Here is a 16,700-nt window from a genome sequence, read left to right on the forward strand (position 1 = left end):
GTTTTGAGTACACACTCTTGCAAGAATTTGTAGAGATCTGAATTATTAAGTTTTCATAGTCAAGTTATGAGAAATTGTGAGAAGTCATGTGTGTCTCGTATCCATATCCCTTAAAATGAATGATTAACTTCTTTGAACAACTGCCTTTACCTTTGGTTTATTCTCCCAACATAAACATTTTAAGAGAGAATAAAAATAACTATGTATATGAGAAGCTACCTTCACGTATTTATTGCTGGATTTGTATGTGTAATTCAGAAAAGTGAGTGTGCACATCAAGGTACATTATTACTGTACAAATCCCATAAAGTAGATGTGTTATATATTTTACGTCATCCCATTTAGCATGGGGCAAATAGTAACTAAGAGCTACTTAGAAAAGAAGTATTTAGAATATTTGCATCTTGCATCAAAGTGGCATCTTAGTACAATAATCTTACTTAAATTGCACCTATTTCTTAAAAACTAGGTTTGTGATTTTAAAATTAAAATGGAAAATGCAAGCATTCCTCTGCACTAAATAGTTGGCCAAGTTGTGAATGCAAAGGAAAAGTTCTTGAAGCAAATTAAAAGTACTACTTCAGTGAACACATGAATGGTAAGAAAGCAAAACAGCCTTATTGCTGATATGGAGAAAGTTTTAGTGGTCTAGATAGAAGATCAAAGCAGCCACAACATTCCTTTAAGCCAAAGCCTCATCCACAGCAAGGTTCTACCTCTCTTCAACTCTGCGAAGGCTGAGAGGGGCGAAGAGGCTGCAGAAGGAAAGACTGAAGCTGGCAGAAGTTGGTTTAATGAGGTTTAAGGAAAGAAGCCATCCGTTTAACATAAAGTGCAAGGTGAAGCAGCAAGTGCTGATGTAGAAGCTGCAGCAAGATCCAGGACATCTCCTAAGATAATTAATGAAGGTGGCTGCACTAAACAACAGATATTCAGTGTAGAGGAAACAGCCTTCTGTTGGAAGAAGATGCAATCTAGGACTTTCATAGCTGGAGAGGAGAAGTCAGTGCCTACTTTTCAAAGCTTCAAAGGACAGGCTGACTCCTTAGGGGCTAGTGCAGCTGGTGACTTTAAGTTGAAGCCAATGCTCATTTATTATTCCAAAAATCCTAGGACCCTTAAGAATTATGCTGAATCTACTCTGCCTGTGCTCTATAAATGGAACAACAAAGCCTGGATGACAGCACATCTGTTTACAGCATGGTTTACTGAATATCTTAAACCCACTGTTGAGACCTACTGCTCAGAAAAAAATTCCTTTCAAAATATTACTGTTTATTGACAGTGCCTCTGGTCACCCAAGGGCTCTGATGGAAATGGACAACAAGATTATTGTTTTCTTCACGCCTGCTAACACAACATCCATTCTTCAGCCCGTTGATCAAGGAGTAATTTTGACTTTTATTTATTATCATTATTTTAAATTTATGTTTATATTTATTGTATTTATCATTTTAAAATTTATTATTAAGTCTTATTATTTAAGAAATACATTGCGGGAGACTGTAGCTGCCACGGATAGTGATTCCTCTGATGGATCTGGGCACAGTAAATTGAAAACCCTCTGGGAAAGATTCACCATTTTAGATGCCATTAAGAACACTTTTGGTTCATGGGAAGAGGTAAAATATCAATATTCACTGGAGCTTGAATAAGTTGATTCCAACCCTATTGGATGACTTTGAGTTGGGGGGATTCAAGACTTGACTGGAGGAAGTTACTGCCGATGTGGTAGAAATAGCAAGGAAATGAGAATTAGAAGTGGAGCCTGAAGATGTGACAGTTGCTACAATCTCATGATAAAACTTGAACAGAAGAAGAATCGCTTCTTTATGGATGAGCAAAGAAAGTGGCTTTTTGAGATGGAATCTACTCCTGGTGAAGATGCCGTGACGATTGTTGAAATGACAACAAAGGATTCGGAATATAACATGAGCTTAGTTGATGAAGCAGCAGCAGGGTGTGAGACGATTGACTCCAATTTTGAAATAAGTTCTACTGTGAGTAAAATGCTATCAAACAGCATCGCAGACTGCCGATGAAAGGGAGAGTCAGTTGATGCAGCAAAGTTTATTGTCTTGTTTGAAGAAACTGCCACGGCGACCCCACCCTTCAGCACCCACCAGCCTCATCAGTCAGCAGCATCAACATCGAGGCAAACCCTCCACCAGTGAAAAGATTCTGACTTGCTGAAGGCCCAGATGATGGTTAGCATTGTTTAGTATGCTAAAAAAGTATTTTAAATTAAGATATGATGTTTTTTTTAGACATAATGGTATCGCACATTTAATATCCTACAGTGTAGTGTAAACATAACTTTCATATGCACTAGGATACTGGAAAATGCATGAGACTCGCGTTATTGCTATATTTGCTTAATTGCGGTAGTCTGGAACTGAACCCCCCATATCTCCAGGGTCTGCCTGTATATAACACGTCTGAAGTGAGTAGGCACAGTGAATGATTTTGCCAAGTAGTTTTAATTGTATTTACTTAGTTCCTATTTCATTTATAAAATGTACTTTTTTTTTTTTTTTTAACTCTAGGAAGATGATTTGAATGAAACTCTCAAATCACTCTATAACCAGCCAGTACCAAAGGCAAACACTCCTGTCAATTTGAGTGTGGTAAGTATTGAGTCAGTAATTGATGTTTTGAGTCACAGCAGTTTAGAAACTCTGCTGAGTCACCCATGCTGCCATGAAGACTTTAATGCCTGTACTGACATTACTACATGGTGATATTGAGGCTTTCTGACATGCTTTAACTATCATAACATGCTATGATAGATGTATACTTCGGTAGTTGTTAAATCACAGATTTTTAAATTATATGCTAAAAGTTACCAAATATCTGAGAATATTTTGATTGCAAGAAACATTGATTTTCAGGTAAAATCTGTCCATAATAAGAAAATACACACCCATACCCACACAAGTATACAATACCAAATACCCCTCATAAAATGAAAACAGTACATAATAAGTATTGAAAACGTACTGTATAACCAACTATATGATAAAGATTCTGGGTTAAAAAACTCTTTCCCCATACTTCAATACATCTTTTAGTATAATCACCAAATACTGGAAATATGATTAAAGTTTCTCAAAGCAGTAAGGCTGTGGTGGTATAGATTATTTACCACTGAAACTTTTAATGAACTGTACTGTCTATAACTAAAATCACCCTAGTACTTTGGAAGGCTTTGTAAGTGTTCAAAATTAATAATCACAAAATATGAATGTTTTCGTTAATTTTCTTCATTAATTTGGCATATAATAGAATGTTAAAATTTACCTATGTTGATTTTGGTTCTTCCAAAATAACAATAAACTGTCCTGATTAAGGAAGGAAAATATATAATGATGCAAGAGAAATTGAAGGAGAAAGCAATTTGAAATGTATGTAATCGTGTTAATAGGTCTTTTGGTGGTTTTTTTATATTTAACATCTTTATTGGAGTATAATTGCTTTACAATGTTGTGTTCCTGCTGTACAACAAAGTGAATCAGCTATACGTACACATATATCCCCATATCTCCTCCCTCTTGCGTCTCCCTCCCACCCTCCCTATCCCACCCCTCTAGGTGGTCACGAAGCACTGAGCTGATCTCCCTGTGCTATGCGGCTGCTTCCCACTAGCTATCTATTTTACATTTGGTAGTGTATATATGTCCATACCACTCTCTCACTTCGTCCCAGCTTACCCTTCTCCCCTCCCCGTGTCCTCAAGTCCATTCTCTACATCTGCGTCTTTATTCCTGTCCTGCCCCTAGGTCTGTCTGAACCCTTTTTTTTTTTTTTTTTAGATTCCATATATATGTGTTAGCATATGGTATTTGCAAGATAAGGAAACTGTTAGCCTTATTTCATTCTTTCTTTGGTAATAACTTTCTTCTTGCTTAGATTTCCCCCTGTAATTTTGTTTGATCATAATATTCCCCTCTGTGGTTTCCTTCTTTATATTTCTGGTGGCAGCAGCCTAGTCTGGGTGCTCATCACTTCAAGCAGTCCTTAGTCTACAGCCTCTCCTTCCAGTCCCTTCTAAAGGCTGTAAGATCAAACTTCCTTCAACTATGTAAAGTCCCCTGATGAAAACCTTTAGTAGTCCCCCATTTTCGGTAGAATTTGTCCAAATTTTTGGCCTTTCAGGACCATCCACTTCTTAGCCTCAATCCAGCTTTTCACTTTTCTGTCTCAGTTTTTTTCCCCATGAATTGATTCTCTACTCTGGTCACAGTTTTCTGTTCATCTTCTCGAGTGAACATTGTGCTTTCTTGGTTGTACAGCTTCCTCTAAAACCTCTTGTAGACTATGTATCTTTAGAACTAGCTCAGTTCCCACCTCTGTGAAATGTTCCCTTGTTGTTAACAGCATAATGTTCTCAGCCCCTTTATGTCTGAATCCTCTTTTGTTGCTTAATGCCAAAGTGGAAATAAATGTTATGTAGTCATTTAGAGATTGGGGGCTGGAAAGCTAAGGATAACCTGGAATTTTTTTTTTTAGCGGTACGCAGGCCTCTCACTGTTGTGGCCTCTCCCGTTGCGGAGCACAGGCTCCGGACGCGCAGGTTCAGCGGCCATGGCTCACGGGCCCAGCCGCTCTGCGGCATGTGGGATCTTCCCGGACCGGGGTGCGAACCCGTGTCCCCTGTATCGGCAGGCGGACTCTCAACCACTGCGCCACCAGGGAAGCCCTAACCTGGAATTTTTAACCGGAATCGGGGAGTCATCTGCAGACATGGTTGTGGGAATAACTGAGCAATTTAAAGGGCAGAATGTAGAGAGGATAGAGCAGAGGGTAAGGTCTAATTGCCCGAAGAAGTTGTATGGAAGAAGAGAGTACATGGAGGGAGAGGACTGGAGGAAGGAGCAGTTAAGGAGAAACTCAGATTTGTATGACGTCATTGAAGCCGAAAGAATGCAGGTTCACAGTTAGTGGGAATGAAGTACAAAGGACAAGGAAAGATGCCCCGGAGAAGGAGGAAAAGCTCTGGATTTTCTGAAAATAAGTGTTTTTCTTTGGAAGAGTTGTATGTATGAAGTGATTCTAACACTTTGTTAAATGGTGAAGGAAACATACTGTAAGTGCTAAGATGATAGAGGCAGCTGTGGAAAGCTGAGAAATAAAAATGTATTCTCTAAATTTGACAGTATTATTTGTTCAGGAGTAACTAAATATCTTATAAAAATACATTTCAGAAATATTGGATATTGAAACACTTTACCTTTATTAATAAGAACTGTAAGTCAAAGATGTCTAGGCTTCTTAATACCCAAAGACTAGAAGATTTTGGTTTAAATCACAGTCACTGAATGTGTGATGTGAGGCAAAAAAGTTAATCTCTTTTGATGTTCCCTTTTATCCATTTGAGAAATTTAGTGAATCAGTTTTTGAGAAAGTTGTTTGGGGAATTTTATGAAATGATATATTTAGATATACCACAAAAAGCTATTTGAATGTTAGTTGCTAGTAAGTTGACGTTTCATTTGATAAGGAGAGGATTTTTATTATATCTGAAATAATCTTGGTAAAGGAATTTGAGTGACTGTGTTGTATTTCTATGTCTGATGGTTATTTTTATATTTTAAGCCTCACATATAAGCTTTTTTTTTTTTTTTTTTTTTTTTTTTTTTGGCGGTACACGGGCCTCTCACTGCCGTGGCCTCTCCTGTTGCAGAGCACAGGCTCCGGACGCGCAGGCTCAGCGGCCATGGCTCACGGGCCCAGCCGCTCTGCGACATGTAGGATCCTTCCGGACCGGGGCACGAACCCGTGTCCCCTGTGTCCCCTGCATCGGCAGGTGGACTCTCAACCACTGTGCCACCAGGGAAGCCCCACATATAAGCTTTTGAATCAGTAGTCTGTGATAGGTTTCAAATCTTGTTCACCTGTTCTCAATACAATATCTTAGGTATTGTTAAATCCAACTGGTTCATAAACCTTTATGTAAAGTCCACTCAGTAATTTCATTTGACTTCAATAATAGGTTATAAAGTCACGTGCCAGTGCTGTGCAGTTAATGACCAGCAAAACTGGGATGAAAACACTTGTCTTCACCTACTAGTACAGTTTTAGTTTTGTGATGTCAGGTTAAAATTGATGGTCATAGGCATTTTTGTTCCTCCACAAGTAGAAAAGAAATTTTTGTTTGTTTGCAGAATTTCCATTATAAAAATATGACAAGACTTGAGAAACTGCTGTGACTTTCTTAAAATTTCGTATTTCATTAATATTCCATCACATGAGTTTTTCAAGACTTGACATTATAACCACTAGAATATCACAGAGATTTTATGAAATGTTAATATCTAATGTAAATGCTTATTTTGAAAGTACATTTCAAAGCCATTAAATATCCACAGAATTCTGTACTCTCAGTCAAGAATTAAAGTGCTTCAAGATTTTTCTAGCAAGAACTAGCAAATCAGCATTTAAAACATTTGTAATGAATGCTATTCAAATGTTTTCAGCAGATAATGTGGCTACATGGGTTTGTCTCAAATACACAGCAAATTGTTGTGTAAATTTCTCCCATGAAAGTAAAGTACTCATTTTGTCTCTTATGTATTGTAAGAACCAAGAGATATTTATTGCCAGTGAGCAAGTTCTGAAAGATCAGCCCTCCCTAGCACGGGTGAGTTCAAAGGACATTGGCTTCTGAAAATCACTGTTAAATTGGGAAGTTAATTACTTCTTTCACTATGTCTTTAAGATTCACTCTGGTCCTTTGGGAAGTGGTAAATTTGCTTCTTTTAAGAAAATTAATCATTCAGATTATATTTTCTGTTTATACTATCTTTTAAAGCATAGCTTTATGAAATACAGTGCTATTAAAAATCCATCCAAATACAAATAGCTAACAGAGACCAAATCCATGCTTACCCTCGTGTCAGTGGTGGTGATGTCAAAGTGGGCTCACTACATGGGTGTCTGTCACATGTTTTGTCCAGGGTCTCAGGACCTTGTTCTTCCACCCTGCAAGCCACGCATTGTGACGGTGCCAACTAGCCTTGCTCTGACTAGTTCAGTGGTGCTCAGTATTGGCTAGAATGGTTTTTTGCCCCCAAATCTTTAATTATAAGACAATATTAAGTAGGTCCTTATGTGAGATAGTAAAATGATTTTGGAGATTAATATGAACAGAAAATAAAATGATTTTGGTGATTGACTTGTACTCTGATTCTGGGTGGTAAAATTTGGGAACATTCTGTGAAATGTGAAGGTGTGCACAGTATGCTTTTTGTGTAGATATGTCTATGAACTGTTGTATTGCTTTGAATATTATAGAAGCTAATTAACATTTGTTTAGTGGGTGTATAAAAGTCATATTTTGGGTTAATTACCTTTTAAGAAGTTTTAAATATTAAAAAATTATTTTTTACTTCTACTTTCTAAATAATATAGTGGCTGATATGTACCAGAGAAATTTATGGGGACTTAACTGTAGGAACTCAAAAATCTCAATAGATTTTGATATATTCTTGGGTAAACAAACCTTATTTTTCCAGGTTCCCTAAACCAAATGTGTTAAAATTATCTATCTATCTATCTATTTTTCAGTAATTTGCTTTTTTGGTCTTAATAAACTTTTTCTAGGATTCCCACTTCAATTTTAAAGTGAAATATTTTTAACCAACACTTAAACTTTTTGTATGAGAAAGTTATTGCTAAATCTCATATAAACCTGCTATCTCATTTAAGAATCTCTCAAATTCAGCAAACCCTGAGCATCAGTCCTTGGTATTTATTTAGTTGATATGTTTTAAAATTTTTAATCTCAAATTATACGTAATGCTACCAAATTTTAATTCTCCTTTTCTTATGTGATTTATTTCTGTTGATTAGCATTCCTACTTCATTGCCCCTGATGTAACTGGACTCCCAACAATACCGGAGAGTGTAAGTTTTCTCTGTTTTTATTCTACTGATATTATGAAATTTATTTATTTTGGTCTCACTGTTTAAGGATTTCTTTGTAGAGAAATAGAAAACATTGTAACTCTCTGTGAGAAAAAATGAAAAAATAAAGAATAATGTTATCTCTTTTTCTTCTTTATGTATGTGCTACTTTACCTCCTGTAGATAAGACAAATTATATGAGAAAAACGATTTCTACCATTTGAGATAGTTCAGTAGGATAGTCTGTGTTCAGTTAGGTCCTGAGATCCCCAGATTAGGCAGAAGAGAGGTCTCAGGAGATGACTCCTTTTGGCAGGGAAGGAACACGTGCAATGGGAAATATTTTCACGCAAATAGTTACTTTAGTGAAATGACCATAGTGTTTAGATTCCTTGTATATATATATATATATATCTTTTCAAATTTTAGATGTTCTCTACTTGATTTCCTGATTTTTAATATAAGTAATACATGTTTTGTAAGGCTTGAAGGATACTACAAGAAATTATAAAATTGCTACAGTTCACATTTATTTAGAGTCCTGATTGTAGCCTTACTAGAAATATTTTCAGTGTTTTAGTAGTTATTACAAATTAAAATTCTGTAGAAAAGCTTACATGGATAAATAGAATTGACAAGTACACTTTTGGATGCTGTGTGAAAAGGAAGTATTTCCTTTCATAATTTTTTTCAGCTTTGTTTTGGAAAGATAAAATGAATTAGTAGAAATAATTCAATCAAAGTGAAGGAAACATCAACTTAAGGAATATGTATTATTTTCCTCAGAACTCTATTGTGCTTCCAAAAATGTTTTTGAACCTACTGAGTGTTTGGTTTCCAAAAGCACGTGGGTTATAAGTGAACGAACAAAGTCCAAGAAGACAATTGTAAATTTCCTAATTTCGAACCGAGACTGTCAGTGGTGTTTTTGGTACAGATGAGTCCAGTTAACTCCTGTGAGAGACTGCGTTCAGCTGCTCTTCACGTGGGCCTGGGATAGACCATCAAATCAGCAGGTCACATCCCAGGCTCTCAAGTCTTGTGCGAGTCCACCGTGGGCTGCGGGTGTCTGTTAGGTTTCCTGGAGGCTGACTCACCGCCTTGACTTATGCGCGCCTGCCCCCACATCAGGGTTGTTAATACAAGTCAGTCTCTTGCTTTAGCCTCTCCTCTTCTTACCTTTCTTAAATTTACTAATAAGCCGCTAATAGCTTGATTTAACAAACTTCACAAACTTTGCTGTGACTTTGGAAGTTTTAAAGAACCATTCTAAGGAAAAACTGCCACTGAGAATATACATTTTTACATCTCCATTAATATATTTTATTTTTAGAATGTCCTGTTTAGGGAAGAGGAAAAAAAAAAGCAAGGACCTATACATAAGGCAGCATTCTGCATTGAGAAATAATTCCCCATCTAGAAATTATCTTTGAGATTATAGGAAAAATATTAACGTTGAATGACATAAAAGTAATTTTGTATTATGAAGACTTGAAATAGAAGGTGAGGTGTGCTTCAGCTAGAGAAAACAGGAAATGAATCTCTCCACCAAGTTCAGCATCACTCACTGTTTCCGTTTATGTGCCCTGCTGTGATTACTGGTTTGTTCTGGGAAGGTCTGTACCTCACAGAAATAGAAGAAACATTGGATTTCTTAGTTTCCTGCTCAACTAGAAGTTTTAGCCTTCTGGGTCATAGTGCACCTGGCACTGCAGTTTCAGTCTGTTGTCATCTCTCATTCAGTCTCTTTATCACTTGTTGCTTTCTGATGGGCTTAAGTTTGAGTACAGAAAATTAAAAATAAGTAAGAGGAGAGGATCTAAAAGTGAAAGTTAACGCAGCTTACCCCAGTTTTGTTCCTATGTGGGGAAAACAATTTGAAGTGTTAAGTCAAGGAATCAAATTAACACCAACTTTTATTTGGTTATAGTGGTATAAAGCAGGCCTGACATGGGATATAAATGAGATCTTCCTTAATAAAGAATCAAAGGTGGGCTTCCCTGTGGCGCAGTGGTTGAGAGTCTGCCTGCCGATGCAGGGGACGCAGGTTCGTGCCCCGGTCCGGGAAGATCCCACATGCCACGGAGCGGCTGGGCCTGTGAGCCATGGCCGCTGAGCCTGCGCGTCCGGAGCCTGTGCTCCACAGCAAGAGAGGCCACAACAGTGAGAGGCCCGTGTACAGCAAAAAAAAAAAAAAAAAAAAAAGAATCAAGGGTCTGCTTTATAAACCCATCTCATCCTGTGGTTGCCTTATGCGTAGTCTATAGTTTCAGGCAATGATTTTGCCTGCTGGCTGATTGGCAAACAGAGGGAGACTCAAATGTATTTTCTGGAGCAGCAGTTCTCAAAGTTCAGTGTGTGTAAGAACCACTGGCAGTATTTTTTTAGAAAATGGATTCCTGGGGCTGTACTCTGAAGATTACCACTCAGCAGGTCTAGGTTGGGGCCCAAAAAACAGGCTTCTTTTTCAGGTGCCTGGGGAGGGAGGGTGGGAAAGATGTGATGCTCTGATCACCCTCTGAGAATGTTTTCGTAGAGTAGGGCTATGTTTCAAATAATAGTAGAAGGCTACGTGCTCTGTGTGGCGGCAGAATAGAATTAAATCTAATTATTTTAATGAATACCACTTATTCTCCTAACATTGTTCGTACTTGAGACTCTGTGGCGAACGTATCAGATACTTTCCCTGTAACTTACACAGTTGTCTCTGGCTTGTGCAGAGGAACCTCACGGAGTACTTTGTGGCTGTGGACGCGAACAACATGCTGCAGCTCTACGCCAGCATGCTGCACGAGAGGCGCATCATCATCACCTCTGGCAAACTCAGCACCGTGAGTATCTCACACTCCCCTCCGCGCGGAAAGACCTGCAGCCCACGCAGAGGCAGAAATGCTCTGCGTGTGCTTACGAGACAATATCTACATACCCTTTTGATATATGGTTTTAATCTGGCTCTTGGAGTACAAAGGTCTGATTTATGGAAGGCCTTCGCGGGTGCATTAAGTCAGGTTAATTATTTTTTCTTATCAGAAGATGAGAGTTTTTTTTTTTCTTTTTTCTTTTTAACTCTCCAGAGTTCATTTTAGTGCCTTCTACCATCTAACGAATTCTTAAGAGCTATTATGAGATCTTTATTATTCACTTGAGGCTTTTTCCATTGGAGCTACTTGAAAGAAATCAAGGGGCCATGATAATAGCTGCTATCCTAACCTGGTAATAGGTAGATTCATCTTTGTTGCCAAGTAGTGGTTTGGGAGTGGGTTCTATAATAGTTCTGATTTGGAGGAGCTCTTCAGACTGATAATAACTTAAAAGTCAAAATAACGTTTTTTTTAAATCACAGGTTTTATGCTACTCACTGAAATGTTTTTCTGGAAGGTCTTCATTACTGTGGTAAAGGCAGGGAGAATAGAGTTTTCTTGGGTCATAGAAAAACATTCAGAAGTATGTTGCTAGATTTTCTAATTTTTTTCACTTTGAGCATTAATATTTTAATATTTTTGACCTAAAAATTTTAATATAAATGTAAATATAGTTTTGAGTAATGTATGAGATATTTATTAAAAACATTATTTAATATTTCATGAATTAGCTTCCTTGAAATTTGGCTAACTGATAAAAATAAGATAATACCTATGTTTTGTTCTCTGAAAGTAGAAATAAAAACCTTATTCTGCAAAGTTTTAGTATTTTAGAGCAGAAGGAGCTTCAGGATTTCTCTAGGGCATCTCTTTAGGGTGTAACAATGAGAAAGGTGTTGATATTTTCAGAGAAAGGTTAAATGGCTACCCCAAGGCCAAATAAGATAGTTGGAGACAGGTAATGTGAAACTGGGTCTCCTGATGCTAATTTTGGGTTATTTGCATTACTCTAGAGTTGAAAAAATACAGTCTTGAGATTTTGAAATGCAATAATGATATGCCCACTTTTCAAAAAAAATTGAAAATACATTATTTTACACATTGAAAAACAAGTTATATGCATTTGAAGGAGTAAGTGTGGAGAAATGATGTAGTTCAATCAGAGAATAAGTGCTAGTCGGTGATGCAGGTAATTATTTGCATTTTCTTAAAGTGATGTTAAGAAATTCAATCTGAATTATTTGGTACTTTTTATATATTTGCTTTTCTGCTGTGCTTAACTTACCGTTGAGGTAAAATCATTCTTATTTATCCTCCCCTTCTCTTCCTCCTCATCACATTTTTTTTTAAACTACATTATTTTTGGTTACACTGACATTTCCTGCATTTATTTATTAATTTATTTCTTTTTTAGCTGCGCCACACAGCTTATCCTCATCACTTTTTTAAGCCAGTTTTTTCAAGATTATAAAGAATATTTCTATATGGATGTTGTCCTGAAGATTAAAAAGGTTGTACAAGCTATCTTGGAGACCTAGGAGCTAAATTCCTATCAAGATTAATTCATGTAACATATTTGTTATGCACCTACTATGTGCTCGCCACTTTCTAGGCACTGAGGATTGAGCAGTAAGCAAAGCAAAGTCCAAACACTCTTGGAGCTTATATCCAACTGATAGAGAAGATGAAGACATGAATGAAGAAATAGCTGTTATGTCATATGGTGCTGAGTACCAAGAGATAAGGGAGAAAGTGTGTGTGAATGTGGGGTGAAAGGTCAGGGGCAGATTTCAGTTTTGTGTAGGGAGGTCAGGGAAGCCTTCTCTCATGAGGTGGTGTTTGAGCAGAGGTCCGAAGGAAGTGTGGGCGTGAGCGTGTAAGCTGGTCTGTGTAGGGAAACATTAGAAATAAATCTGATGGAAAGCAGTATGGAGGTTCCTCAAAATATTAAAAATAGAACTACCATGTGGTCCAGCAATTCCACTCCTGGGTTTTTATCCAAAGAAAACAAAAACACCAATTCAGAAAGATATCTGCAACCCTATGTTCATTGCAGCCTTATTCACAATAACCAAGATATGGAAGCAGCTTAAGTGCCCATCATAGACGAATGAATAAAGAAGATGTGGTGCATATATACAATGGAATATTAGCCACAGAAAGGAATAAAATCTTGCCATTTGTAATAACATGGATGGACCTTGAGGGCATGATGCTAAGTGAAATAAGTCAGACTGAGAAAGACAAATACCATATGATCTCACTTATATGTGGAATCTAAGAAAACAAAGCAAACAAATGTAACAAAACAGAAACAGACTTATAGATATAGAAAGCAAACAGGTGGTTGCCAGAGGTGGAGGTGGGGTGGGAGGATGGGCAAAACAGGTGAAGGGGGCTGAGGCACCGACTTCCAGTGAGAAAATAAATAAGTCACAGGAATGTAATGTACAGCAGGGGGAACATACTGAATAATATTGCCATAACTCTGGCGACAGATGGTAACTAGACTTAATAATGCTGATCGTTTCGTAATGTATAAAAATCCCAAATCACTGTATTTACACCTGAGAATAATATAATATTTCAAGTCAATTATTCTTCAAGTCAATTATACTATAATTAAATTATAATTTACTACAATTATACTACAATTATACTATACAATTAAAAAAGGAAAGAAATCTGAATATATGTAAATATTTTGTAAAAACATTTTTTGGTAGGTATTGTAAAATGTTGGTGTTTCTTTTTGTTGTAATTTGTAAACACCTCTTAATGGCTAGGTAACCTCTCTTCCACTCAGTTTCTTCACATTTAAACTGGGAACATGGGAGTGATACTAGTTTTAATCTCATAGGGTTGCTTTAAAGCTTAAGGATATGTGTACATGCACACACACATATGTGTATATATGAAGTGCTTAGAATTTTATCTGCATAAGATTAAATGATTATCAGCTATAAATTTATAATCTAGATCTGAAGTTTAGAGTAAAAATGAACATGCCTACCCTTTAACTTTGTTTGAATGATTTTAATAAAGGCTTGGTATTAGTCAGGGAGTTCTTTTTTTTTTTTTGCACGAACCTGTGTCCCCTGGATCGGCAGGCGGACTCTCAACCACTGCGCCACCAGGGAAGCCCCCAGGGAGTTGTTTCTTATATTTGAGGTCAACGTAATAGCAGTTGTTTATGAAAGTTCCTGAAAACTTGGTGGTGATGTCACCTCTCAGTTAACAGCTTTGTTTTGGTTCACCATCTGGGGCAGTAGGACTGATAAAAGAAACATAATTCAAGTTTGCTCTCATGATCTCCTCACCCTCCTTCTGTAGGGGAAGCTGCTTCACTTGAATCTAGCTTGAAAAATTCATGTATATACACACATGCGTGCTATAAATTCCACGCCCAGTAATGTTTAAGGTCAAAGACTAGTACCATAACATAAATTAGAAGTAAATATTTTTTAGAAAGCGTTTAGTGGAACCTCTGAAACGACCAAGGAAGGAATAGTTAACGTATCAATGAATTGAGGTTAAGACTACTGCCAGTGAAGCTTTTTACATCCTTATAGGATTTTATGTACCACAAAGACTATAATGTACTTAAAATTAATGCAAGAAATTGTGTTTTACCCGGTTTTCACTTTTTAATCTGTGGCCAAATTTTTAATTATTGGAAGAGCATGTATAAGTTCCTCGCATTTATAATTTTGTTATAGTTTTGGGAACTTTGGATTTATACTTTGATATGGTCATAATTTTATTAGAATCATATCTGTCAACTGTATAGCTAGCCGGGGGTTTTACTGGTGATAGCCTGACAGATAATGAGCTACCCGAGTGTTCCTTCCTCAGGTATTGTGTGTAGTTAAAATTATAATTTGTAATTATCTTTATAGCGATAAACTTTAAAATAAAAAAGTTTTGAGCTGTGTTAGCAAAAGTATCAAGAGTATTGTTATGTTTTAAAATTTTTCGTGGGTTTTTCCTCCTTATAGTAAAATGTATTTTGTTAGGACTCACTATTATATTTTTCCGTGTTTTGAGTTGAATGAATTGGAATGTCATCGGTTTTGTGTTTATCCTACTGATGTGTACATTATCCGGTACACACGGAAGGGTTTCTGGTAATCCTGAACAAGAATGTTGATTTTGTACCTGCCGTAGGCAGGTCCTAGAGGTTTAAGCCCCAAGTGAATAGCAGACTAGCAGGACATCGGCCCAGAGTCTCATGTATTCGAAGCAAAGGAATAAATCATGATATTACAAGGGTGTATCAGTTGACTTTTTGCTGTTTTGTGACCAGAGGTAGGGAAGGATTGCTGTTTAAAGCCGTGTCATCGGCTCTCAAGTCAGTCAGGCACGAAGCCTTGTCAGGTGCTCTGTAATTGTCCCCCAGACGTTCTCTAGCTAGTCAGCTGGGGCCGTGCGTTTTGTTTCCAACACTGAGCTGGCCAGCGTCTGACAGGAGCTCTCGTCATCCTGTCAGTGATGTGTTAACTAGAGTGTATCTTTGTGGCCTTTTGGAAGCAGGTACAAGAGATGCTCTCTTTAGAGCAGATGTCTGAGTGTTAGCTCCCATTTTGACCAATATTTAGTTGGTAGATATCACCCTCTTGGAGTCTGTAAGCACATTAGTTACAGAGATGTGATTGTGTAGTCCGTGTCCTGTCTGGACTGCTCAGAGCAAGCAGTGTGCTGTGAGTGCAGGAATTGTGCTAATACACTGTCATCTCTTCCTTTGTTATAGTTGCCCCCAGGCATTTAAGCATATGCTTTTCTCCCCTTCCCTCATTAATACCATCAAGGGCCTATGCAAAAAGAAATCTTGTGATCCGCGGAAAATCAGCTATTAAAATGTAGATGTTATAGGTTGAGTTAGATTGAAGGGGAATCCGCAGGATTTTAACCTCTCCATCTGGATTTTACGTATTCTTGACTTGTCTCTTAGTAGTGCCACCTATCAGCATTTAATCTGAAACCGGCAGCACAGAGAATCTTTCTGGAGATTAAGAACTGAACAGTTGGTGCGAGAACAAAGATTACCCAGATCTACTCCCTGCTTCAGATTATTGCAGTGTATTTTTCCCCCTTATGATTTTAAAGCTGCAGCAGCATGGTGCAGTTAAAAATTATTATCAAGACCTCTCAGGGAGAGAGAATCTAGGAACAATTTTTGGATTTTTAATTCTTCCCAAAGCCCATAGCAACCACTTATGTCAGCCGAAACTGCAGACAGTGACTCTACTTACCATTGTGTTATTTGACTTAGATACTGCTCTTCAGAACATTGCATTTTCATTCACTGCTAAGTGGATGTGGCTGGAGCGTGGAAATGGGACTATTGAGGTTGGTCATGTGACACTTTGTGGGACGATTTGTGTGGAGGAAACGTCTAAGACGGGAAAAGCTGCAGGTGTTTGTATCTTCTAACTCTTGAGGTGATAAGAGCTGTTTTTCATAGAAACGAGCACAGTAAAGGTTAGAACCATGGTCGATATGTGTGTGTGTATGTGGGTGCAGTAAACTTAATCTTCTGAACTGTGGATATCAGAGAGAAAAGTATTTAAAATATAATAAAATTTTCACTAATTATGGTATGAAATATGAAATGTTCATCTGATGCTGCAAATGCCAGGGTAGAAACATGTCTCTTTAACAGGTAAAAATGTATCTCTTTGATTGCCTTATTTGACACTAGTGTTTTTAAATAATAATAATTATGACAATGGTAAAGGTTTCTTTGTAAATTCTGAAGTTGATAAATTAGAGGATAATTTCCATATAGGCCTTTGTCTTAAAAAAAAAGATTTGTGTTCAGCTGTTTTCTACTAGAAATTTTTAATTTTTAAAAAAGTCTATGCCAAAATTGTAATTCCTTGGGGGAAAAGTTATCAGTACATCTTAAACTCTTTCAGCTTCATGAATTTCTCT

At 37.2% G+C, this 16,700-nt stretch overlaps 1 protein-coding gene across 9 annotated transcripts in view; it reads left to right on the forward strand.

Moving 5' to 3' along the window:
* Window positions 1-16,700, forward strand: part of DENND1B (DENN domain containing 1B) — a 341,500-nt gene that overhangs the window by 201,257 nt on the left and 123,543 nt on the right. For 5 of the 9 annotated variants that reach the window (XM_079925473.1, XM_079925475.1, XM_079925476.1 and 2 more), the window contains 3 exons: window positions 2,547-2,627; window positions 7,852-7,905; window positions 10,626-10,736. In XM_079925473.1, coding sequence (XP_079781599.1) covers window positions 2,547-2,627; window positions 7,852-7,905; window positions 10,626-10,736 — 246 coding nt within the window. Of the gene's footprint in view, window positions 1-487; window positions 2,208-2,546; window positions 2,628-5,285; window positions 6,641-7,851; window positions 7,906-10,625; window positions 10,737-16,700 lie in introns of those variants that run through there. The other 4 variants (XM_079925481.1, XM_079925479.1, XM_079925477.1 and 1 more) reach the window with 4 other exon arrangements.

Source organism: Stenella coeruleoalba, assembly GCF_951394435.1.
Source record: "Stenella coeruleoalba genome assembly, chromosome: 1".
Classification (NCBI taxonomy): domain Eukaryota; kingdom Metazoa; phylum Chordata; class Mammalia; order Artiodactyla; family Delphinidae; genus Stenella; species Stenella coeruleoalba.